This window comes from Megalops cyprinoides, chromosome 20 (genome assembly GCF_013368585.1).
Source record: "Megalops cyprinoides isolate fMegCyp1 chromosome 20, fMegCyp1.pri, whole genome shotgun sequence".
Classification (NCBI taxonomy): domain Eukaryota; kingdom Metazoa; phylum Chordata; class Actinopteri; order Elopiformes; family Megalopidae; genus Megalops; species Megalops cyprinoides.
The window spans coordinates 22,091,213-22,118,289 of record NC_050602.1 but is presented as its reverse complement, the minus strand read 5'-3'; the positions used below and the strand labels follow the sequence as shown (position 1 = coordinate 22,118,289).

General features: G+C 41.2%; 2 protein-coding genes across 3 annotated transcripts; one reads left to right on the top strand and one right to left on the bottom strand.

Annotated features, from left to right (window-relative positions):
• The first annotated feature begins 7,142 nt into the window (after window positions 1-7,142).
• LOC118795666 (volume-regulated anion channel subunit LRRC8D-like) lies at window positions 7,143-18,116 on the top strand. Of its 2 annotated transcripts, XM_036554314.1 has the most exons (3): window positions 11,293-11,370; window positions 11,960-12,010; window positions 12,559-18,116. In XM_036554314.1, exon 3 carries the CDS (start codon window positions 12,561-12,563, stop codon window positions 15,069-15,071), a length of 2,511 nt encoding a protein of 836 aa, XP_036410207.1. In that variant the 5' UTR covers window positions 11,293-11,370; window positions 11,960-12,010; window positions 12,559-12,560; the 3' UTR covers window positions 15,072-18,116. The 2 variants fall into 2 exon arrangements, with proteins under 2 accessions (XP_036410206.1, XP_036410207.1); XM_036554313.1 differs by lacking the exons at window positions 11,293-11,370; window positions 11,960-12,010 and adding an exon at window positions 7,143-8,018.
• Window positions 18,117-20,483: 2,367 nt separating this feature from the next.
• On the bottom strand, window positions 20,484-27,077 carry LOC118795844 (E3 ubiquitin-protein ligase RNF126-like). The gene is made up of 9 exons (XM_036554591.1): window positions 26,990-27,077; window positions 24,816-24,874; window positions 24,299-24,368; window positions 23,677-23,906; window positions 22,981-23,049; window positions 22,787-22,856; window positions 22,219-22,312; window positions 21,829-21,944; window positions 20,484-21,636 (listed from the first exon to the last, which is right to left on the bottom strand). The coding sequence occupies exons 1-9, from the start codon at window positions 27,062-27,064 to the stop codon at window positions 21,475-21,477; spliced, it is 945 nt and encodes a 314-aa protein (XP_036410484.1). The 5' UTR covers window positions 27,065-27,077; the 3' UTR covers window positions 20,484-21,474.

The following is a 27,077-nucleotide window of genomic DNA, read 5'->3' as shown; positions in this document are numbered from 1 at the left end:
TCGCACTATATAATATATGAAGGGTATTTATAATCAATTGTATTTATCACTTATATGAAGAAATATTGGAAGTATTAGGCCTTTTATAAGTACAGATACAGTTTGTTCATCTGACCTGGACATCTGTCTGGTTCCCTGTTATTTCCTATGCAGACTGTGAAGTGTGATGTGGATGTAATCTCAGTATCAGTAAGGGATTTCCTTGCTAAAAAAAAGAAAGAACATATTTCCCCACACAGTGTAGATTTGTGGGCAGTGATGTTTTGTTTGCGACAGATTCACATTATCATGTAACAATATATGGCAATATATTGCTGTGATACATTTATAGTGAGCATACACTGTGCTAAATCAAGGTTAAATCATGACTGCCATAACATCATTAGGCTGTTTTGTAAAAACAATTCATTTTAATCAAGATTGCAATCAAACGGGTATGGGCCATATGAAAACAAACATGCTGGCATGTCCGTGATAAAGATCTTGTCCTTTTTGGTCGGAAGCAGCATCTCTCCCTTTTTCTTACATGCAGAAGGAGTTGGTGGCAGGAATAACCATTAAAGCATACTGCAGATCTATTTTTTAAGTGGGGCAGACTAAATCACAGATACCACTCTCCATAAAAAACTTGCTTACGGCATTATTCAAGGAAAATGTATGTTAATAAAATTGATACAGAGATATCATTTCCTTATTACTAACATTTATAGTGAATATAACATGTTGATGATACGCTGAAGCATTATAATAATACATGTATTTGGAGAAAAAGAAAGTACTAAATAATTCCTTGAAATAAGATGAAATTCATTTTAAAAGATGAAATCATCCTTAAGCTGTTATATTTTCTGTGTGGGAGTGTTTTAAAATGTGTCAATACTTCAGTCATTTGATGACCGCAGACCATAATATTGTGCATCATTAGAGTGTTTCTCTAACCAGAGATTGCATTAATGTACACGGTACCTCACACAAGGGATGGCTCCATTTTCACTGTGTTTATCTCTGATGGAACATTAAGATTGTGGTTAACAGTGATTCAGTTCTGCCCTCTTCTGGTCAGTACTGGAATTTCCTAATGGTAGTGGGTTCAAATTGTGGTTAATTCAAAAACTTGGATGCGGGTTAGGACTTTTTTTTTCCACAACCGTATTACGGAAGTGGCTGTCAAAAGATATTTATGTTTCTTTTCGTAAAGGGAATACAATGGAAGATGAACATTTGGCTGTTTTGCAATTGTATTTCCTTCTCAGGTAGTCTGTGTTGTTCATTAAGTATAATATTTTTATAACATCCAGATAAGCCCAAAGGTAAGCCCATCCAGCTGGTTATATTCTGTTGATGGGGGGGTCTCATTCATGTCTGTACTCATGGGAGACAGAGATAACCCTCTTCTCTCACCACGCTGATTTCTTTTTTTATGAAACTGCATATGAATAAATACGAATTTCGTAAAAAAAAAAAAAAAAAAAATTAGATGGATTTTGGTATGTCATGGTCAATTTTTGTGTCCTTTTATTTTATGTTATTCACATACACTCATACACAGAGACTGATTCCTGCTATTGGAGACCTTACACTGAGCCTCTCATATTACGTAACTTGTGTTTTCTTGTCATTGTTCCGTGTCCAAGTATGTCCTAGCATTCTTTCTTGAGGAACCATTTCAGTGTAATGTCTAATATCTTTTCGAGATCCATGCTGTCCTTTTTTTCACTACATTAGCTGCATTCAGCTGCTTTCTGTTGGTATTTTTTGTTTCACAGATTAATATTTTGTTGTATTACTTGAGGCATAGTTTGCTGTTCTGTCATATCTATTGACACAAGGTTTTTGTAACCACAAATCTTGTTGTGACCATAAAAAATGCAAGCTCATTAAATCTTTACATATAACATACAGAATACGCTTAACCTTTAGTGTGAAACAGTTCATTAAGTTATTACAATGGTTCCAGTGCTTTTTGGTCTCAGAAATAATATCTTGAGTGTAGAATGTTAGCAAGGTGCTAGCAAGAACCCCTCAGACCCTGTAAAGACGTATCCCTGTACACAGAGCGTCACACTCTAACACATGGATGGCATATTTACAAGCTGTGCAAAATGATATTTCCTACCGTGTTTATTTTATTCGCTCAATTACTACAACCAGGTGTACAAGAAAATAACCCTGAACTCTCTGCCAGGAAATTGGCTTAACATATGTGTTTTCCTTGTTTTTTATTGCCAATGTTATGATAATCTGACAGCTGAAAGTGTTCTTGATCATCGTTTTCCACATGCATGTAAATTGTCGGTTGGAATTGTGATGTCCCGTAACCATGACCTCTAGCTAAGCCTAAGTTACACTAGTTTAGCCTAAAATGTTGCATAACATTAGTGCTAAATCATGTTCAGTTTAGTTCAAAAGTACCCTTACTCGTGAAATTTTTTGGAAAGACGTGTCAGATCTGTGCATACATCTGTTGTCCTTTCACCTTGTCCCTCTCGCTCTGTCACTTCATTAAGTGTGCAAAAATTGGAGCAGGGCTGGGCTTGTATTTTGCAAGCAGGTGGTAGGCCACTGCACGCACCTCAGTGTTGTGAATGACCGGGCCTTCACAGTGACCAGGGACACTTCAGCCATCACCCGTCTAACAGTGTGGCGTCAGCCTGTGACCAGAGCACAGAGCCACCAGGGAAACAGGCCAACAGAACAGCTGTTCCTGTCACGAAAAAAAAAAAAAAACCTTACAGAGATGTTGGCAGGATGGTAGACCTCAAGACTGTGATCAGACATCCTTGGTGTGTAGTTGGTGAATTATGGAGGAGATTACTGGAATCCACTTACTGGAAAAAAGAAGAAACTAGGCCTGTGTGCCCATAGCAGGTGTGGCCTATAAGAAAGAAATAGGAGGTGTAGAATTTACCTTAAGACTGTTCAACTGTCTCGAATCTATTTTTCACAGCTTTAATTGATTATTGAGCTTGCCAGTTTAAATGAGAATCATTCATCAGTAGCATCATGTTTACTTAATTGTTAGTGGTTCAGAAACCTGGGTGACTTCTATTGTCTGTACAATTTTGTTTGATTTTTTAAAATAATTTCTTTACTATTGTTTTGAGCATCAGGTTCAGCTTCTCAAACTGCCTGTTGATATGCAATAATGGATCAAGTCACCTAGAGGGCAGTGTTGTGCAAAGGAAGCTGCCACTCATAATATTAAGAGTGGCTTTACTTTGCAGTACTACTTTTTAACAGCTGTTTTGAGCTACAAAATTATATTAACATGAATATACCTGAATCTCTTCAAATTACTAAGCTTTATTTGTCATTCCCAGAGTGCAATTTAGCCTAGTTTCTCTTAACATTCAATATAGCTTCTCTAAAACTATCATTGGTGTCACTTTTTCCTAAAAAATGTAAATGGATGTGCCTTTGGAGAAAAAAAGAGGGGGTCCAATTTACTAACAATAATGAAGTACAAGTATTACAAACTTTCATTTGTGATGTAATAGGATTACCGTGCATTCACTTGGTTGATACCAGTATTTAAGTATGCACAAGACTGCTACAGTGTTTTTTAGTAAGGTGTAGGTCACTCTGGATAAGGGCATCTACTAAATAAATTACTGTTCAATAAGGTAATAATGATTACATTTTCAGATAGCAATGGCAGCAGTGCATTGTAAATGGAAGTAAAATTGTTTTACTGCTGTAATTAGGATATGCCATGACTGTAGAGGTCAAATTATTGCGTTCATTGAGGTCGCTTTGCCAAGTTTAAAGATATGATTTTGACACAAGGTTCATAAGAATGCAGACTGATTTGACCTGGTGGATTACAAACAGGCAACATGATTAATGCTGTTGGATGTATGTACGTTTATACTTCGCGTGAGTATTTGGGAAAAAATGAAGCAACCAGAGCTCTTTCCTCATATAAACTAATCACTGCGAGTGTATATTTGGCCCGGCAGCGGTTTATGGACTGGCATTTTGGCTCAGTCTGCATGGGAATGAGCTGTACATTCCTCAGGGTGTGCGGCCGCGTAGTAAATGCAACCAGCCGCCAGAGCCCAGATCCGCTGACCTTACTGTCGTGGGCCTCGTGGCCTCCGGGAATCGTCTCTCACCAGGGGGAGGGGTCACGGACCAGCCCCTTCATCTCCACTGGCACCACATCCAAAGGCTGCGGCTCCGCCTGCATTCCAGATGCCAGCAGGATTTTTAACGCTGCAGTGGCCTCACAGAGGCAAGAAAAAGGTCACAGGAGACGTTTTTCAGGTTATGGTTGCCACCACAGCTCTCTCAGTTATTACTGTATGTTTTTTTTATTAAAAAAAAATCATAATAAACCATGTTTTTTATGTTGTGAGTGACCACAAAAGGTGCATTCACAGCAAAGATATTTTGCCACAAGAAGTCATTTTCTAAAAAAAAAAATATGGTTACAATCTTAGAGGCCAACGACAGAGGGAACTGGTCCTAGTCTGTTTGTGTTCCTGCACATGAACTTGACAACATCTTGACCTATATTACATTTGAGTATATGTAATACATGTTATACAAATACAAGTATGCCTAATAACATCAGTAATTACACTACTAATAATTATTAATGTTGTTGTTATTAATATTCTTGCAAGGTGTTCAGTTGCCCCCCTCTTGCATCACCTATTTCAAAATGACTTCCTGCTTTTCACCTTCCTCACGTGCCAGAGTTGAAGTGAGGCCACCCCTTCTCCCCAGATCAGCTAGCTGGAACTGGCTGAAACCTGCTCGCAACAAGAGAGGGACTGGGTGCCAAGAAACCTCCCGCACACACACATACCTCGCCGGCAGCTGGGTTTTTAGAGGTGGCGCGCTGGTATTGTTCGTTTCTGCTGCAGGGTCAAGCACTGCGACTGCTCCTGGATTTCCACTGCTGTCCTGTGAGCTGGTGAGAAATGCGTGCACACAAATAGCCAGAGTCCCTTAGGACACCAACACTCCCACCACTGATACACTGCTTTCTCTCTCTCTCTCTCTCTCCTGTCCCAGAGAGAGGCTCATTATACATCCATTACTCTCTGTCAGATGAGTTAGAAGTTCCAGTTAAGGCACAGCAGTCAACCAGAGACATTTCATTGTGGGCTTTTTTTTGCGTTTGTAATCAGCTTATTATAATGGCAAATAATAAGGTCAAAAATACTGACACTGAAAATACAGACCAGTCTAGCTACTGAAAATACCAGCATATCTTGTCTCAATGGCACCATTTGAACACCATTTATATTGAAGGCCTTGGGATGAAATTTAGTCCTGTTTTTTTTTTTTTTTTTTTTTTTGGTACGGTAAATAAATGTGCTTTTAAAAAGTCCCTTGGGTCAGAAAAAATATAAATCTCCAATCTTGCAATTGTCATTCAAGATATTAATCAACACCACGTTGTCATTTAGCAGACACTCTAACCAAAGTAAGAGTACAAAACTATATCCAATCTAATAAGGTCGTTGGAACAATGTTACATACAGACTGGGTTAAACATTCCTTTTTATGTTCTCCGTAATGAAATGGCAGGCATCAAAAGACAGTGTTTCCAACAGAAGTTTTTTTCTCTCAGCCCCGAGGCACGTGTGGGCTATGAGTGATATTTGAGATGACGTAAGTAACCACTGCCGTGCAGAGGGAGCGGGGATGGGAACGGCATTACTTGTGACTAAGACAGAAATAACCGCCGGGAGCTTGCTCAATCGTCTGCTGTTTAACTAGCCACGCAATGGTTCCCCCATCCTAACAGACAGCATTTGCCGGCAACTTCAACAGCCAGCCACACTCACTCTGGCCATAGGGGTTCCGGTGGGGTTATTATAACGACCACGTCATAAAACTGCCTTTCTCATCAGATGCCAGTGCACTTCTACTGTGAGGCAGAAGTCTCGGGTCCACTCGATGAAATAACTTGTTTATATAAAAAACAAAAATGTTACACGTGCTCCGTTACGTAAAGCTACAGACAAAGACCATAGCGGCTGTGCTGAATCTAGGGCAGTTTTTACGTCACTTGTGCACATGCACTTTCGCACTGTACTTTAACTAAAATCAGTTTAGCTGCCACCTGGTGGAATATGACTGCCATTACAAGGGAACAGTCGGTGACACAGCTGCATTAACATTTATCAGTACTGGAGATTTCTGTTATTTGCAAAAGGTGGTAAATGCACAAATAAAGTAATGTTCCTGTAATACAGTACATATTATGTATTATGACATTTAACAAATATCCATGCAAAATGTATACTATATCGTCAATAAGATGTTCACGTAATTTATGGTCACATAGGAGCTACAGTTCAAATGCTAGTTTGTCCACTAATAGCACAATGTTTCATTTTCTATATTTTAAACTATTTTTTTTCTATTAAAATAAATATTTAACGTAATAGCAGCAGCTGTGTTGCCAGTATCAGTAGTAATACTGATTTATTAGCATGACAGTTATTTTGTGTTTTTGGATGCCTTAAGTCCAAAAAGTAAATATTTTTGTTATAAATTTAAAGAACATTTCTGCGTGATTGAAAGGGTATGTCTGTATTGACTAGTCAAGAGTGCAAGACATTTTATTATACTTGCTCGCCTTATCTTTATGTCGAAAAAATAAAGTATATTCGTTTCAAATATGCTCCTCCAAGTTAAAAGGAGGATTCATAATGCCGTTAATAGGTTTTTTTCTTTGATAGGCACTTAAAGAAATAAAGAAAAACATCTGAAAAGGTGTCGCATTGGATTTTCTGGCCTGAAAGGGTTAGCTAAGCATCACCTGTCGTTGATTGCCTGACTGATTAATTGCCTGTTTGATATCGGTATTTGTGAAAACCCATTGAAAGAAACATGATTGCCCAAGTGAGTGAACCTTTCACTGGAATGAATGTAAAGACCAAAGAATGAATGTAAAGACCAAAGTAATCACAGAACTACTTCAATGCATGTTTTAAACTGTATCATTTATTAGGAAAACCACTGGAACTTAAGCATACACCAGGGGCCAGCGAATACAGAGTCCCTCAGATCCGGCGTTGACTGTGTTCAAAAGCAACCTATTATTTAGCACCAGTAGACAGTGAACTTGGGTTTGAGCTCAACATGTGTGTAATCGTTTAGCTACCCATACGTGCCCGTGTAATGTCATCTGTTGCCCACGTGTTGCCGCCGAGACGTCACTGTCTCTCCACTTAAACTTTAGGACCGCCCTTCCAAACTTCCTGTTTCTGAAATGTTTAGGGAACGTATTCCCCGCGTTTACCGCATAACGTGCGAAGTGGCAGAATAGGTTAATTTTCCTCACAATCTGACGGATGATGTTTCCGACAGCAGGAATCAGCCGGCAATATGTTTGAGAACTGGTCCAGACTGGTTAGCCGTACCAGGCGCTCAAATTATGGCTCGCTGCGTGAAAATGAGATTAGGCTACTGACCGATTTATTCTGCGAACTGCGATGGAACAGGAATATGCCTTTTCCAGCCCTGATGCGTTAAGAAGCGAACAGTAACTATATTTTTAGGCAGTGATCTGTAGATAAACGTACAGATCAAGGGCATTTTTTTCAGAACGTTGTTTGAACATGTTTACAATACCTTCTTGAGGAACACGCTGCAGACGTGTCGGTGCCTGCTAGAGTCAGCCGGATTGTTTTCGAATAGGACTCTAGACGTTGCGTGCAGCACCGAGAGACACAGAATAGCGGTGAAATATTGTTTCAAGCCGTAGTTGAGTCTTCGACTGCAATGGCGTAGTTGTCTCTTAAATAAAATATTATTTCTGTATGGCGAATGTGTTCGCGCCGTTATGTGCATGCGCCTCCGGTTCCCTCTGAAAGCAGAATATGTACCACCTTGTGCAAGTTACAACACAGCTCGTAATTCGCTGATCTTATTGGCGGAGCTGTACTCTCCATTGAACCGGCCAGACAGTGTGCGTGTGTGTGTGTGTGTTGTGGAAGAGTTGGAAGATACAGTTACCAGCAGCAATCGACCGACGTTACTATAACGTCTGGACAGTGAGTATGCTCGTTTATGTTTATCTTTTACCATTCTCGGTGTTTGCTGTGAAATGTTGCTGGAGTGATGAATATTCTCAGTCAAATACTGAGTAAAGAAAAGCGTTAAAGTAGGCCAGAACACAATGAGCTCACACTTCAGTTCACATCAAGAAAATCTACCAGACAAAAGAACTCGCTGTTTTTTTTATTATTATTATTATATTTATGTTTTCAGTTTAATTCCGCCTGTGTGTATTTCTTAAATCCACAGCATAAAAGATTATTATTCTTCTTCAAACTTTCCAGGCGAAAGTTTCAGGAGGGTTCGCCTCAACAGTGAATGCTGCACACTACTCAAGTTACAACTCAAATGGTGTGATTTAGTGTGAGTACTATTAATGGCGAAATGTGCCTCTTAATGGAAGTACGTTCCGAATGGAGTACGTTAAGTTTAAATAATGATTGTCATTTATCCGGCCTGTAAGCAGCTATAGCTTCCTTGTTTGGTGTATGCATATTCACAGCACTCACGCGCATGCCAAACGTATGTCACAGTGGAGGCATATACCTTCGTGACGAAACATAGATACAAACTTTTGTTATAGGCCAATGTAAATGCTTAATGCATTAATTACATATACCATCCACATTGCCCTAAGATTCTTATTTACATATTAACTTTTTTAAAACATAACCGAGTAATATTGTGCATGCTTTCCCAGTATGAGTAATTCATGGAAAAATTGCCGGCAAAGTCATTTTACCCCCTACAGCAGCCCATAAAGTTGACCTTGCTTGTTCTTTGTGAACTTCTTCCCTGTGTACCTTTGTTTATTTTTCTTCATTATTTAACATATTTACTTTCTTCCCCTTTCCCATTAATTAAAAAAACTTAGTAAAGGTGTATTTTGGAATATCACCCATATTTGCGCACACTTTTCTTAGGGCTTAGTTGACGATGCCTGAAGTAGATGGTTCTGGAATTTTATTCATTATGGACTCTCTCACTGCCCGGCACATGCCAGTGTGGAAAGGAATTCCTTTCTCTGAGGAATCAAACAGAAATTCCCATGCGTCAGTGGGCATGACTCTCAGATTGGTGGAAATGCACTTTTAAGTTGCTCTGAATGAGAGCATCTGCTAAATGACTCAACGTAAATAAATAAACCTTTTTTTTTAATAAACTATATTTCCAAGGAAATTTCCAAGTCATTCTAGTCGTTTTGCGCATGATACTGAGTGGGAGCGTGTGCACTTATAAGCACCCTCTCCTAGGCAGACTTTGTATGGGTTTTTTTTTGTAGGAGGCAGGGGCACCTTTTTTTCCTGTCCACCAGTAGCCACTTCTCACCACGGTCAAGTTTATAGCCTTCCAGAGGATAAAGGCCCATTGCATTTCTGCCTGCTTCTTTTCGTGACCATGACTGCCTGGTAACCACATGAATGCTTACTGAGATTAGTGGGAACACACACATCAAGCAGTTGAAACAGATCGCGTGAGTTACACCTATGGTTAATTTGTGCTGTCTGCTTAGTATAGGTACTGTTCAGTATGTGCACTCCCTCCCCCTTCATTTGATTGGTTAAAACAACTGAGAGGTGCTTTTCATTTCACTCTATTGTGCTAGTAGCTGTGCTTTCTTGTACACGCCCATGAAAACAACTTCATTATGAAATTCTTCCCCAAGGTGCATAAGTTCAGTTATTCCGAAAAAGTCAGAACAGTTACAGCCCTATTTGTTAATAAAATGATGCTTTCTAGGACCCCAGCCGACAGCGTGGGAATCACTGGTGTTAAATAGGGTCGTGTTTTTACTGATCCGGGTGGAACACTTTGTTAGCTTGTTTAACCGTCAACAGCTTCTAATTACTTAGGTCTGATTGGGTTTGTTTATTGAATACTGACCTGAGTTAAACATCACCTGAAAGTTATCTGATTTAACATTCAAGATCTGCAGAGATGCAATTAAATGTATTTTCTGCCTTGAAAGGTTTCTGCAGCAACTGTGTTATGCCAGATACTTGACAAGGCCTGCTCAATGTAGAAAAATCTAAAATAGATTTAGTCTGAGGACAGCGCACAACAGCGTGGTCATCTGGGACCTCTTTTAAGCGGGTGGAAATAGCGATTAAATTAGATCCAAGGCTAATTAAGGCCAGAATGTTCTGGGTGTCCATGATTAGCAACTTCCCATATCTATAATAGTTCAATAGGACCGCCTTTTAGTGAGTAATCATCATCAGTTACCATTTGCATCTTTATTGTAGCAGGGGCAGCAGTGTAGCATAGTGGTAAGGAGCCGGACTCGTAACTGAAAAGGTTGCCAGTTCGATTCCCTGCTGGGGCACTGTTGTACCCTTGGGCAAGATACTTAACCCAGAACTGCCACAGTAAATATCCAGCTGTATAAATGGATAAAATATAAAAATTGTAACCTATGTAAGTCTCTCTGGATAATAGCGTCTGCTAAATGCCAATAATGTAATGTACATGCAGAGGAGAATAAAGGTGATACATTACTAGACAATTTCTGCAACAATTTGTGCTGTAGGAGAACCATGGTAACATAATGCTGTAGCAGTGTTTATGACTTCCTTGCAACTTAAACTCTTGAGAAAGAGTTTCTTGTGGCTTTCATTTGAAAGGAAATCCTGTTTCAACATGAAGCTATTGTAAACTGCACTGTATCAGTACAGCAGGGAATATTTCACAAAACCAGAGGTATGAAACTGTTGCTTTGTTTAAAAAACAAAGCAAACCGGTTAAGATCAGAAGTTGTGCAGAATTAATGATGTAATTCTAAAGAGAGCCATATTCCAAACCATTCCTTTAAGATACCATTGGGTTATGGAAATCACATGTCAGTGTGGAAAACACAGCGTGCTACTCTCGCTGAAAAACAGTGTTCAGAGCCCTGATGGTTGAGTGTAGTCAGTTAGATTGTCAGGCCCAGGTTTCTAATTATCGTGGTTAATTTTTAAGATTTTAAGATCTCTTGACCAAGTATGAAGTTCAAAATCCTGACCCCGTTGTTGATGATCTGGATTTTCCAATTGTCTGTAATTACCAGCACTGTGTTCCAGGAAATCTTCCGAGCATCTGTTTATATTTAATGAGTTGATATGAAAGCAAGAGCGGACAGCAGTTCAGGTTCTTAGAAGAGAGAAACTGGGAAGGTAAATTGGACAAGCACTGGCATGGTATTTCTTTGAAGGTGGCACGTGCTTCATGAAGGAGTGTGAAGTTCTCTCTTTTTTTTCCATCATGGTTTGGCAATTCAGAATGATTCCACAGCAGTCGTGACAGCGCATTAAGATAAAGGCGGAAGTGAAAGTAACACTCCAGGTGAACTTACCTGTCTTTTCACAGGTATGGACAAATAACAGTAAACTGAGCCTGTCTTGTCATTTCCTTTTCATATCATTACCATATCATACTGTACCACAGAATGACAGTATCATCATATTTATTGCAATCATTTTGTTGTGTTTATCATAAAATATAAGTATACAGTGTACTGAAGATTAAAGAGAAGCAAAGGAAAGGTGCTCACTACTGTGGCAGTTTTACCGCCTGTCTGTGTCCTCACTATTTACTCAGAGAATAAATCTAAGCAGAATCTGGTTTGCCTTAGCTGATTGCTCTGAGAATGAATGCAAGTGGAATTGGGTTTTTCCTAATGTCCTGCAGATGTCTGTTCTTAAAACAGCAGAGTTGGATGCAGAGGGTTCAGTAATTGTGTTGTGATGTGATGTGCAAATATCATAGCCTCTTGTAGTATTTACATTTATATTTCATTTAGTTATGGTTAAAGATCTGTATGAGCCTGAGGTTTAGAACTTCTTTTTTTCAGTTATGACATCAGTGCAAAACCACCTTGTTATTTCCTCTATCGTGGCTCAGTTTTTGATTTTGCTGATCTGAAGTTTTAAAGTAATGTTCATCTCTTTTTTGTCAGCTCATAGCGGTCTTTACTGGAAGGATGATTTTGTGTGGGAACCAATACTTTGTAAGTGAGTGAGTTAGATTGTGTTAGATCGTATGAGTTAGTTAGCACTCATCGTGGGTGTGGGCTTTGTGCAAAAGCTCATGAACTGAAATCTGAGATATAAAAAACATTATCCTTGGCACCACTTTGCTTCATGATATCACTTTTCTTGTTGCATAATCAAGATGTACTGTGGTGGGTAATTTAATCAGGAAGTCAGATGTTGTATTGGACTTTTGTATGGATTCTCTCAGTAGGATTGAAGGGATTGGATGTCAGTAAAGGCAGTATCATTTCCTTCCCTGGCCTATTGCTTCAGAGCAGGAAAGGGAAGACAACGCCTGGTACTTTATATTTTATTCTATCCTGATTATACCCATCTGAAAAATAAAATCTATACATCATGAATTCTGCTGAAGCAGTTTGCTAGTTCGGGAAATCTCAATATTTAGTATGAGTACTGTGCCTCTCCTAATATTTCTTTTCAAAATGATGTTTTTCTACCACAGCTGTATGGGCAGTTTACAGTTCATCTGGATTAATTTACCCTTTTTTATTTTCTGTCGCAGGAATGTTTTCCCTCACGGAGGTAGCCTCCCTTAATGACATCCAGCCAACTTACCGAATACTGAAACCATGGTGGGACGTTTTTATGGATTACCTTGGGGTGATCATGATGATGCTGGCAGTGTTTGCGGGGACAATGCAATTAACCAGAGACCAGGTGGTTTGCCTCCCTCACCTGGAGCCTGAGAAGAAGCTGGAGTGTCCAAATTACGTTTCATCCCAGAGGCCACCTGAGGCTGTCACGGCAACCACGCCATTAATCCCTAAAGATCTCCCTGACAGTGCTATCCACGCGCTTTATTCGAATCAGCCAGCGCAAATACCTGGTCAGCCGCAGCCCACAGGACTTAGAACAAACTTAGACTTTCAGCAGTACGTCTTCGTCAACCAGATGTGCTACCATATGGCCTTGCCCTGGTATTCTAAGTACTTTCCGTACCTTGCCCTCATCCACACGATTGTACTCATGGTCAGCAGCAACTTTTGGTTCAAGTATCCAAAGACTAGCTCAAAGATCGAGCACTTTGTGTCTATTCTGGGGAGGTGCTTTGAGTCACCGTGGACTACAAAGGCACTGTCTGAGACAGCCTGCGAGGACTCCGAAGAGAACAAGCAGAGGTTCACTGGTGCCTCCACCGTACCAAAGCATGTTTCCACGGGCAGCGAAGAGGAAAGTCCCAGCCCATCCACTCCCATGCTGCCAAACGCAGGGCTGAAATTCTCCGCTGAGAAGCCAGTCACAGAAGCCCCGAGCGTGACCATCCTGGACAAAAAAGACGGGGAGCAGGCCAAAGCCCTCTTTGAGAAGGTGCGAAAATTCCGCACGCACGTGGAGGACAGCGACCTCATCTACAAGCTTTACGTCGGTCAGACGGTCATCAAAACCGTCAAGTTCATTTTGATCTTGTGCTACACCTCGACCTTCGTGGCCGCCATCAGTTTTTGCCACATTTGTGAACCTCAGGTTAAGGAACTGACCGGTTACGAGAGGTTCCAGTGCACGCACAACATGGCGTTCATGTTGAGGAAGCTGCTCGTTAGCTACATGGCCGTCATCTGCATTTACGGCCTGGTGTGCTTGTACACCCTCTTCTGGCTGTTCAGACGCCCCTTGAAGGAGTACTCTTTCGAGAAAGTTCGAGAGGAGAGCAGCTTCAGCGACATTCCCGACGTGAAGAACGACTTCGCTTTCCTCCTGCACATGGTCGACCAGTACGACCAGCTGTACTCCAAAAGGTTCGGCGTCTTCCTCTCCGAGGTTAGCGAGAACAAGCTGCGGGAGATCAGCCTGAACCACGAGTGGACCTTCGAGAAGCTACGCCAGCACGTGACCCGCAACGCCCAGGACAAGCTGGAGCTGCACCTCTTCATGCTCTCGGGGCTCCCCAACGCCGTGTTCGACCTCACCGACCTGGAGGTACTGAAGCTGGAGCTGATACCCGAGGTCAGGATAACAGCGAAGGTCTCCCAGATGACCAGCCTCCAGGAGCTGCATTTCTGCCACTGTCCTGCCAAGGTCGAGCAGACGGCCTTCAGCTTTCTCCGTGACCACCTGCGGTGCCTTCACGTCAAGTTTACAGACGTCGCGGAGATCCCCACATGGGTTTATTTGTTGAAGAGCCTCAAGGAGCTGTACTTGGTTGGAAACCTAAACTCAGAAAACAATAAAATGATAGGGCTGGAGTCCATGCGAGAGTTGAGGCACCTTAAGTCCTTGCATCTCAAGAGCAACCTCACCAAGATCCCAACAAGCATAACAGACCTTTCTCCTCACCTCATAAAGCTGGTGGTGCACAATGACGGTACGAAACTACTGGTCCTTAACAGCCTGAAGAAGATGCTGAACTTGGCTGAACTGGAGCTGCTCAACTGTGAGCTGGAGAGAATTCCTCACGCAATTTTCAGCCTGACTAACCTGCAGGAGTTGGATCTGAAAACAAACAACATCCGCACCATCGAAGAGGTGATCAGCTTCCAGCACCTGAAAAGGTTGACGTGCCTCAAACTGTGGCATAACAAAATCATCGCCCTCCCGCAATCCATCAGTCACGTCAAGAACCTCGAGCAGCTCTACCTTTCACACAACAAACTGGAGACACTGCCAGCGTCACTGTTCAGTCTCCTCAAGCTGAGGTACCTGGACCTCAGTCACAACTCCATTACTGTGATCCCCGTAGAAGTGGGGCTCCTGCAGAACCTCCAGCACTTTGCGATTTCCAACAACAAGGTGGAGGTGGTGCCCAAGCAGCTCTTCAAGTGCGTGAAGCTGAAAACTTTGTGTCTGGCGTATAACAGCATCTCCTTCCTCCCTGGGAAAATAGGCCAGCTGACACAGCTGGTGCAGCTGGAGCTGAAGGGAAACTGTTTGGACCACCTGCCGGCAGAACTGGGGCAGTGCCACCTGCTCCGCAGGGCTGGCCTCAGTGTTGAAGACCATCTCTTCGACACTCTGCCCCTGGAGGCAAAAGAAAGCATAAGCCAGGAATCCAATGTTTCCTTTGCTGGTGGGGTATAGTACGGGTGAACGTCTCAAAGAGCAAACTGGTGCCCTTCTGTCAGCCCGGTCCATTAGCTGTAACCATGTTACTGTTCCCTATCAGCAGATCAGAAAGGAAGAGGGCAAACATTTGCATGCTGCTGGTCAGGTTGTGTTTACAACAATAACTGTATGAAGGCGACATTCTCGGTTGATTTCCCTCCAATGACTGGAGGGTTCAACCGCAGGAACAACAGTCGTGTTGCTGATAAGGGGAGGATCCAACTGTTGCAAATATCAGAATGGCAAGACCACAGTCTGTGCTGCTCATGATAATATTAGTGCATTCTTGAAAAACACAGATGGGTCAAAACAGGCATAGCTTGAGCGTTGAGATACAAGGGGCATTTTAAGCAACATTGTTCAGTTAATACACTTTATTTCATACATTACTTGTAGTAACATGTAGGAACCTCTTCATTTTAAGTTATCTTTGCTTTTTATCTGGGGTTGGCACACTGGCTGATTCCTCATTTTGTATGTTTTTTTTTTTTTTGTTTTTTGTTTTTTGTTTTTTTTTTTAACTGTGTTACAGTGTTTGAATAACTCCCAACAGTGAACAGACTCAGCATCTTGAAATAAGAGGTCTGTTACACAGGCAGGTCTGTCCCAATCGTAGTGTGAGGCTTTAAACAGAGAGTTGGTAGAAGAGAATGAATAGCCATATATGCCTTCAGAACAAATGTAAAGAACATAAAGCAATTAACAGGAAGTGTGCTTTGAAATGCCACTTAAATGCTGGCAGACACAAAGTAACCTGTGATTGGCTCCTGTGTATGTGTTACACACACTGCCGTGGCCAGTAAAGCATGTGTGTATGTCTTTGCTTTATTGCATTTTACTTTTTTATGTTTTTATTATGTGTGTGCAAGGTTCCTGTTTTGTGCTTCTTTGACTAAAGAAACCCCAAAGGTACTGTGCTAAACCTATTAGCCTGATATGTTTTCGAATTTGTCAGCGGATGTGTGTGTTAACGTTCATAGTGAATATACAGTGAGAGGTTATGATGCTAGAGAACAAGCTGAATGTCTAAGTTGTTTAATTAAAATGGGAGATCATGGAAGCCCGCTTTAATACCTACCCTCTATTTTCTGAACTCTAAATGAAAAGAGGTGATATATTTTGATACCAAATGTTTGATATTGAGTCAACATTATTTTAGTTCAAAGCTGCAGACTGAATGAAGGTTTTCTCAATATCTGTGTGTCATTTATAAACTTTTACTCCATACAAATGATAGAAAATTACACAAAATAAAATTGCTCAACTTTTGTTCTTGAAAAGCTGCAGGTAATACCTGTTATACAAAGTGTATTGTATGTATTTCTGTTTCCACTTGACAGTTTAAACCCAGCACAAAAAGATATTTTGAGGAAAAAAAAATGTGCAATTTAGCCAAGTGCCTGGATACCAGTAAATCAAAAGAAAGATGCTTTCTGCCTTCTTGAGTCTTAATGATAGACCTCTAAGACCAACCAAAGAGATGCAGCTGAGAAATTGGGAATTCCAAAGTGCACAGGGGCTAAGATTCCAAAAAAGAGCATCGTGAAGAATGTAGGAGACAGAAAATGAATGCAAACCGGCCAGGGGCCTATGATGGAGGCAGTGTTAGCCACACTGAACAAGTCTTTGAGCAAACATTGACTCTACCATAGCATTGTAGTCCACACTATGCCAATTACAAGAGACAATCAAAAATAATTCAAACAAGCCAAACAATTATTTTATGTTTGAAATCATGTAGTTAAGGACGTTTAACTAATTAACTAATAGAATTGTAGCCTATGTAGCCCCAGTGAATTGCACAGTAACATTCATCCATTCATTTCCAGTTCTGCTGTTAAGAATCACATTGTTCTGGACAGGTGCGATTCTAATAAGTGGAGAGCACTAAATATATATTCCACGTTTTTCTTTGGGTTGAAATCAAACCTATGTTGTAAAAAATGTACACTGTATATGTTATACATTATAGACCAAGCCTGTGGTACATGTGACGCATCTAACTCACAAAGACCTGCTGTTTCTCAGCCCATGAGAGATGATTAACGGCATGAGGTGTGAATTAATTCCTCGAGGTGTAATAATAATAATGTCACTGTGCTTGTGCTGTCACAGTACCATATTGGCTCAGGAATTGAGTTTTTTTTTATGTGAGTCTAAACAGTGGCAGATTATTGCAACAATAAATATTTCCATATTGTAGAAAACACTTCTTGTTACTATCCAGCCTGAGAGATTGATGATTTAACTTTAAAGTTATTAAAGTAACAGAGTCAGAAGAGTCTCTTATAATCACTTTACATCACTACGCTTCCTGAGTGAGCTGTGAAATTACTGAACAATATGCAAGGAATTTCCATGACAACAGCTTAATGACCAGACATCCACTGATGAACTGCCAGTCCTGTGTTCCATTCATTTCCTCCTTACTGATGTGTCATTGTTACAAGTCTAAAAAAAATACAAAGTCTTGTGAAGGGAAAGAAGAACATCCACCGTATAATAGGAAAATAAATCTGAGCAATCGTTTCAATAATACTTGTAATTATGTCAGTAGGCATTTAGAAAAGAACTGAAAAGGGAATCGGCAGTAGATCTGTGGAAGCATGGTCATTAAATTGTGGCTGAGGAAGTGATGTCACTCTTCTGTAGTGTTTTTGTACACTAAAACTTTTTAATGAGTGAATGAATTTTAAAGCAAACCACGAGCTTGCAGCCGGGCAAAAGGAGAAGAGGCTTTGAGAAGTGAAAAACAGTGCCGGATTAACAAAAAGGAAGACACTATCTGACAAATGTATCTGTTGTGTTCCACTCTGCTGTTTCATATGTGATATATCTGACCAAGTTGTTTGGGTTTCTTGATTTAGCTGTAGTTTCAGCGATGTATACCATAGCTGCTCATTGTAGTAAAGTGTTAGCTGTCTACTACTGTTACCTGTTTGCTAGCTATCATTGTTAGTAGATGATGGTAAACTGCTTATAAAGATGCTTGAATTTGTAGCACTTCAAATAAATTCTTTGTACCGATACTTTTGTATGGGGGCATTATTCAAAATTGTTATAAAATAATATTGTTGATGTGGTAAGAACAGTCTTTGTAAAATCAAGTTAGTCTAATGCTAGACCCTTGAGTTCTGACGTCTGCATTTCTGATTTATTGTGTTTCAGTATTCTTTCTAACACTCATTTGCTTGGGGATGGAATGATGTTTAACAAGCAACTAACAAGATGTCATTGTTATTGTGGAGAAAAGAAATGGCCGATACAAATTTTCAAATTAACATGCTCCTAGTGCTCTTTGAGTCATGGTCATACTGCTCATATATGTTTACTACGGGTTTTAACATTTTTTAACTGTAATCGGGTGAGAGTAATCATTTTGCTCATATATGCACCCTATTCACATGGTAATATGAATTAAAAAATAAAAAAATTAAAATGTTTCAAAAATGCAGTTTGAGGTGACTGTAGGCTGCATATTACCCAGGACACACTTAGAGATTTTTTCATTAAATTTCCCTCACCTCACTGCAATATCTCCCATAGTGCACTGCAAGAGAAACAACTTCAGTGTTCACAGTAACACTTCATTCACTGCCTGGACAAATAAAGGCATCTGGCATTTGTGTAGGAGGAGCTTAAGAAGAGCATTGAGCCAGGGAACCACATCTGATGTAAGTCGACCTTACCCCAGCAGGATGAAGCCAGTTACAGTGTGTCTCATTGCTGTAGGCTTCATTCATTTCTGGCTTGTGATGTGGCCCAGATTCAGACAAGTAAGATCTGTATTTAGGGCTCAGCCTATGCTTGGGGCTATTTCTTTTATAGCTATTTTTCAATAGCTGAGCTATTGGAGCTATTTTTTACACCCATAAATTTGAGCGAAATAGCAAATGTCATGCCTCACTTCTATGCCTTTGAAACATATCCACACATTAAATGAGTCTGTGCATTTAACCATAATCAGGTTGCCTGTGCACTCAGTTTTTAAATGAATGAATTGTTATTCTTTAAAATATTTTCTTTAGGGTCCTCCACAGGAAACCTCCAAGTCTGAGTATGTGGGACCTTGTTGATTAATATGTGAAAGTATTTACATTTGAATATATTAAGGAAGCTTTATGTGTGGCCCCTGAAGAGACTGTGAGTGTAAGGGGGGAAATCCAGTATGTATTAGAATGATGCTATGATTATAGCATTTAGAATAATGTAACGTTTTATTACAAGATAGAAACACACGAGGGCGCACTTGAGCTTTTGTGCAAGAGGAATAAAGCAAGTACAAATGTAATGTAGGCTTATGTTTGATATAATAGTCGACCTGTCACCTCCCTCTCCCTTTCAGGGCCCCTAATGCAAAGGTTGCCAGTTTAAAGTTCAGGTGGGGCATTGCTGTTTACCTCTTGAGGCACTTAAGTTGATTTGTTTCTGACAAATGTAGGCAACAATTGTAGTTATTATTCTTACAGCAAACGGTGATTTAGTTAACAGCGCTGTTAATTAAGGTTAATTCTAAACATTTTCTCTGAATTAGAGCAATGTTTTGGCAAGCAGTTCATTTAGCGGGCCAAATTAAACTTCTCTGTGTCCGTTATAGATAGGGTTGCCGCGTCAAACGAACGAATTTAGTTATAGTGATTTAACTTGTACTTTCGGAGTTTGCCAAAATAATTTGCACTATATCCTTTTGTGTTGGGTTCTCCGTAAAATCCACATTTATGTACTGTGTACATAGCCTGTATTATTTTTACTCTGAACTAAACGAACCGTCCTGCAAACGAAACAGCTGTTTTAAGCAACAAGTCATTTACTTGTAGCGCTTGTTCAAATAATTCTGAACTTAAACTAGTAGCTAAAATAACGCAGTACTAATTCGTATGTTTAATACCCGTCTAAACTTATGTTAAGGCCCGAGTTTACATGACAAATAATGTCTGCTCAGTGGTTCAATCATATGCAGCATGTGGCAATTCCGTAACAATCATCGAGACGCGAGCACTGAGCGCTCCTACGAAATTTATAGTTAATAGTTTCGCTTATAGTTACAAAAACGTTCGAGACGGAATTGTGCAGCCATTCTCGCTACAAGACGAAAAGAATAAGATCTTGTATGTTGCTGAGGTTTTGTGCGACAAGAGGGCAGGCATCTGCTGTAAACATCTCAGTCTTCAGGAGGAACGCAATCCCGTTTTCTCTCTTCAAGATTTGTGTTTTTGCCACTCTACTCCAGTTCACAGTTCCTTTCACAATTCATTTCACATCTTTTTATTACGATTTTTACAAAACATTTCATTAACTTACAATAAGTTAATAAAAAAAGTTTCATTAAAGTCAAGTCATTGAATATGTATGAAAAAAAAAAATTAAGAAAAAAACTTGAGTGTGAGAATCTGACTATTATTCTGGTGGCAATAGAGATTTTTTTTCTTCTTTGTTGTTAAGACATCAACCCGTGAAAACCTGTTTTTGGAAATACAGTTGGGGAAACTGAGGGAGATGCAGAGAAATTCAGCACTGTTTCAAAATTGGGGTTTTAGCAGCGATCCCTGTGCTACTGCCTGTGTGGGAGGGGCTCAGACACTGACTGACGCACTGGGTGAAGTGAAACACTGCTTTTTTTTGTTGTTTTTGTTCCTTTTTTTCAATTGACCAAACTACCTTTAAAAGCACAGTATTACGTATTGTCTATTAACTTTTTGGGGAAAAAAATATGTGTATATATATATTTTGTGCAAATCAAATACACACACTCAGTTGTCCAGCTCGCCCAACACTCCTCCCCCACTCCCCCCTCCCTCAGGATATTCTGTGATCCCTTGCCTGCACTGATGAAGAGCTTTTTTTCTGGTTAAAATGTGAACACATAAACTATGTACACATACATTTCCATTTTGCCACTAATAGCTGTACTGCCGAGGGAGGGTTTTCGATTTTACAAAAAAAAAAATCCTTTGTATGTAAAACAAGTGTCCTGCCATGTCCACCAAACACAGAGAGTCATAAAAAATAGCTCCTTCAGTTCAGTTCAGTTCAGAACAGTACTGGTCCATTGCTGATTCACGTATTTAACCCCCTCCCTCCCAGTGAAGGCTCAACCCCTCGGCCTGACTGGCTCTGTCTTCAGCTCCTCATGACCTCTCCGCGCTCTCCCTGCTGGGGTCAAAGGTCAGATTCTCCACAGGCGGAGGAAGACCGTTTGCTCTCAAGTTCACAGTAAAAATGGGACAGAGCTTCACGTTGTCGCCGTTGCGGTTCACTTCACGCGAATCCCCGGCCAAGCCTTTGGGGCCCCCCGGTGCAGAAGTGCCGGATGAGGGGGGGTGAAGAGGGTGCTGCAGAGGAGGGGGAGAGGTGGAGGGTGGGGGGGGCTGAGTGAGTTTTAGGAGTTGTTGGCAGTGTTCTCATTGCTGGGTGAGCTCGAGGAAGAGGAAGAGGAGGATGATGAGGAAGAAGGGGAGAAGTTCATTCCTGATAGCCCCAGGGGATCCGTGGCTGTGTTCTCTCCGCTTAAGCTCTTCCTGCACACTGGACACGTGTCGTGCTGAAACACAGAGGGACATCAAAATGAATGCCTGCTATACCTCCATGGCTACTTCAACCCCCTGAACCTTCCCTCAGGCGGCCCATTTCAGAGTTAAAGAGGCTCCCACAGCATAATATCAGTCACCACACTTCACCTTACAGCAAGGCCGCACACAATACAGCAGGAGCAAGGAAAAGTAAGAGAACCTACCTGTTCCAACCAAGGTACTATACAATCATTGTGAAACAAGTGATTGCAAGGAAGCTGCCTAACATTTTCTCCTACACTGTAGTCTTCTTTACACACAGGACATTCTAGCCCTGAACCTGTGGAAGAATAAGAGGAAAGCGATTTAAAAGTCTGAACACAAGTCTAATTATATCATTTATTTGCTTAGCAGGCAGGTGCACTTTTTGCAAGCAAGAGAACAACAGCAGTGTTCCATCTGGCATTCCAACCTGCAACGTTCAAGCCCAATTCCATAGCTCTACGCTGCAGTCCACAATCACCGAACGTTATGACTTTAAATCGCATCAGGGTACCGTGCTCTCCTGCTGGAAGCTGGGTTGTGAGGTCAGCGTGAGGTTCAAACCCACTCACCTACGTGTTCCTCTGTGATTTGGACTGTCGGCAGGCTTTTGATCTTCTCCTTGTCTGCTGGCGGTGGACCCGTGTTCTCGAACTGATTTAATAACTGATGGAAAAGGACAAAGGAAATAGCAGATTTAATATCACAACTCAAAAACAAAAGCTCTGTGGCCTGCAGTGGCAGCCTCATAAACTCATCGCCTGAAGCCAGATTCATGGAGGCTCCATTGGAGGAAATTCCTTCCCAGATAATGCTTTTATTTATAACATACTTTAGGGGAGAAATGATAAAGAGCTGGTCATCTCAAAAAACAAGAAGTTGTTTATATCCTTTTTTGTAGTTTTGAGTAATGAAGCTGAGAAAATTATATTCGCAAAAACCGCTTTTGTACATTTATTCTTGGCCATATGAGGAAGGGACAAGGAACAATGGCCTGTAACTGCCATGAACTTAATTTCTTTTCATTTTTATACTTGCCACACAAAAATTCAACATTTTTTTGCCAAACTGATAATGTCACTGTCCCTAAAGAATACTTTCAAGGAGGCTGCCTAAATATGTGGCTTAAAATGAGCTCACCTGTGTAATAATTGCATCAAGTCCATTGGCCCCCCATGCGTAGTCCATCGGGTTTGAGTGTAGCATGCCCCTGTGGAGAGGGAAAAAAAAACAGACCTGAGCAGAAATTACTTTAATGAAACACTTTTGTTCAATAAATGAGATGTGAGGCTTACTGCATTTAGCTATTTTTGGTTTCAGCGCAGTCCACCTACCAGGGTCCCATGCCTAAGTTGGGCATTGCTGTTGGTGCGATAATTCCATTCACTAGCTGCTGAATAATTCTGTGCAGGGAAACAAAACCTGGGTTACTCTTCCCATCAAATCAAGGCAGAATAAAAACTTACAGCAAGTAATGTGCTGAGCACAATGTGTATTGAAATGTCAAGAGTTAAAAAATGTCTGTACTGCTTAGGCCACTTAGCCAGTGTGTCAGCCAGTCAGCCAGCCAGAGAGGCATATTTCCATTTCTCCCAGCCAATCACTAATAAGCTAAAGCCATAATACTAGTTCCCCTTGACTAGCTGTTTTACCTAAATATGGATTAACAGCAAACTTGGCCAAGAAGAAGATAAGGCGGCAGTGTAGCATGGTGGTTAAGGAGAAGGACTCGTAAGGTTGCTGCTTCGATTCCCTATGGGGGCATTCCTGCTGTACCCTTGGGCAAGGTACTTTAACCCACAATTGTCTCAGTAAATATCCAGCTGTATATATGGGTAACGTGTAAAAAAAAAAAATTGTTATGTATGTAAGTCTGTCTGGATAACAGCGTCTGCTAAATGCCAATAATGTCAATAATGCAAAGATAAATGGTCCTTGGATTTCTAAACTGGAGACACTCTAGACTGATCCTAGATCAGTGGAGCCTCATCGAACGAGTAGCACAGACAGTGTCCCGTTACCCCTCTTACCCTTCTAACGTGGGCACTCCCTCGTGCCTTCCCGCCTGTCGCCGTGGCACGTGGCGCCCCCGCGGTTGCCGGGCGCCGTACCGCTGCCGGTACGCCTGCTCCCTCTCTCGCCGGTTCTCCGTCTCGCGGTTGTCCTCCGACGGCAGCCCGAAGTCGAAGCTCTCGTCGAAGATGCCCAGCGCGAACTGCCCGTACCCGGGGGGGAAAGTAAACATGTGCTGGTCCACGCTCTGAAAGACAGTGGCGACACGTGCGCGTGTGGCCCGGACTGAGAGGGAGTCGGCTGCGAGGCAGATAACCCTTATCCAGGCCTCCTTAAACCACCCAGTTTACAAATTATCCACTTCTAACAAATGGACATTTACCACAGCACTTCAGGTGAGCTACGTAGCTCAAGACTGGTTCTGCCAGTGAAGACGCTTGCTCCAAGCAGAGGCTAAACCCTACAGCGCTAATCTGAATCTGGGCTGTGACTGTATCATACATATCATACAATACCGTACCACATATTATACAGCACAATGATTAGCTCAGAAAACACTGACAAACAGCTCACTGGTAAAATAAACAATCCTGACACAGTACCACAGCACAGACGATCACCCCCCCTCAGTTCACAAACCTCGAACGGGTGCTGGCTCTGAGTGCTGGTGCTGCTGGTGGAGGCAGTAGAGGTAGATTCATTTTCGGCGCTGGTCAGGAACAAAAGCAAAAGGAATCAGGCAGAATCTGACAGTATCGAGCTGTACTCTACTACATATTAGTATGCATTTTATTACTAGGCATAGTATGTGTCAAAAAATCTTTTTTTCATCTGTCAAAAACTGTCACCATTTTACTCCCTATGGGTTGCCCTCATTAAAAGCTCTGCCACAGTTCTCTGCAACTGTGCTCCAATAGGCCTGTATAGCCTGTTTGAAATCCTCTGCTCTTAAAGTGCACACAGACACACCAGCCATGAAATACACTGTATCAAGAATCTTAAATGCAGAACAATACAGAGTGAGCTGCACAGCTTGTTTGAACTGATTCTCAACCCTTTTTCTAGGGGCGAAGGGTAGGCAACCATTTTTCGAAATTCCTACACTGTGGTGATTCATCTGCTTAATTTTACTTTCCCACAAAGCATGATGGGGTACCTTCTGTCCTCCGGCAGTTCCTCGATGAAGCCCGACTCACACCGCGGACAGGTGTAATCCTGTGGGCAAGTGGTTTAAATGTAAACATTGAAACAACCTCTGTTAACAGCATCACATGCCTGTTTAATACATACAGGCTACATAACCTTGTCATTTTCATTCATTTACATTTCATTTTCTTATGACTGTGTTCCTGTAGAGTAAAATCCTTTCCCACCAAACAGGCCCAATCTATGTCCGTAACAAGCAGCTTATCGGCTTCGTAACCAACAAATGAATTCACGACCGAGTAAAACAGTTTCTTTTCTGTTGTCTGAAACCTTGAAAACCATCCATTTGGTCTGCAATAATCTGGAGAAAGCACAACTCATTTTAACAGTGGATATGCCCAGAGTAAAATCTGCAATGGTGGCACAATGAAAATGTAACTCATGACTGAAAAAAAAAACTGGAGCTTCAGCCACTCCTAGCATAAGCTTATAGACTACATTAGCAGGGATAGTTCATGAATTTTCAGGCAATGCCACAAAATCAAAGTAGTTTTCACTCACTCTTATCTGGCTACCAAAAATGAAATGTGTACATTTTTAGAGCAAGTTGCAACAGACAGGGATAAATTCACTCATATTAGTGAAGAGTGATTATTGTCACGCTGAAATATTTTCTGTGTGGATTCTATTGTGACTTGCGGAATGTGTCTGGGTGGCCTAGAAATTACTGAATTGTACTGAAGTGGAAATGTCACCAGAGCATACATAGCACTGGAAGGTACAAGGCTGATTTGAAAGGCTTTGAGCAATGATTCAAAATTTCCCCATAAATTAGCTTGTAATCAAATAACATCTTACCATTCTGCTATTGAGACTTGTTCTAGTTTAATTAATCTAACATTACAAATCCCTGTCATATGTGGAAACAGACAAAGCTCTGTTTAATGATATTACTTCAAGATCCATCTCATCTCCAATGCTCCAACCAATCATCTTTACCCATACTGGTGATTACTTGTTGATAAATGCATACTTTAAGGTATTATTATGGTGTTACATAACAAAATAAACATTCTGTAATTTAAACGCAATTATAGAGCAAATACGGATTAATGTAGCTGGGGACATTTTTGCGAAAGCCGAGTCCTTATTTAACCTAAGCCAATGAATGACACAATATTTGGCCCTGCCACTTTCCAGTTCAATGTGGTGCACGGACGACCTTGACAGTTGAGAATTCACCCAAATTCTAGTGAACGTTACGTAGGCCAAAATTAAATGAAAACAATTCCTGCACCGTTAAACAAAGGAAAGCTGATAACAACTAGGGTAAATTCACGTGAGTGCCCTAGCTTTAGGAGCTAAACACCCAAAGTGACCGAGTCAAACCTAGACGTGACGTGAAGTTTCCAGCTAGGGTATCAAATTTGGACAGTTGACAGTATCGTATTCATGATATAGATAGTTACCTAGACTAGCTCTTGTCACTTTCTGAATCACAGCTAATTTTATTCCACTGGCTAACGTTAGCTAACAATTTAGCTCTGTGCTAGCTACTTGATTACACTGGCTAAGTTGACGTTATCTAATCTATAGTGCGCTTCGGTGCGTTGGGTGACCAAATAAATAAGTACTGAAAAAAGCTCATCACACGTTTCCATTTCAACGTGTTAGCAAACTAGCTAACAAATCATAATCTGATATCACTACAGGACACGTCTCCCTCGTCTTGGGGTAGCTAAAATATCTGGCTAATCATTTAGATCTACTACCTTACCTACTTGGCGTAGACGGCTAACGAGCTACCTCTGTTTCATATAGCGTTAGCTTACTGTTAGTCTAGCTGTCTGTCTGGCTAGCAACCCTGCACATCTCGCTAGCAAGCCATAACCTGTCTAGCAAGCCAGGTAGCTAGCTATCCCCCAAAATTCACCTAGCCAAAGATGTGTTTTGGCATATCGCTAGCATGGAGAGTAACGTTAAACAGCTAATAACTGCTGTCAGCGTGAACCATCTAGTTCCCCAGCAGAAGCCAATGGGTACAGCACCTGCTAGCTAGGTAACGTTAGCTAGCTAGCTACACATCAACATTAAAACCACAACGACGTGTGAATTATCCACACATTCTAACATCTAAACCTTGATCTGTTGGCTCGCCGTTTATTCCTAGTCTGCGCTACGTACCGGGAGAAGAGGGCTGATCTCTGTTGAGCATCGGTGACAGAAAAACCGGCTGGGCCGTGGGGGTGCTTCCGCCATCTTCTGACTCAAC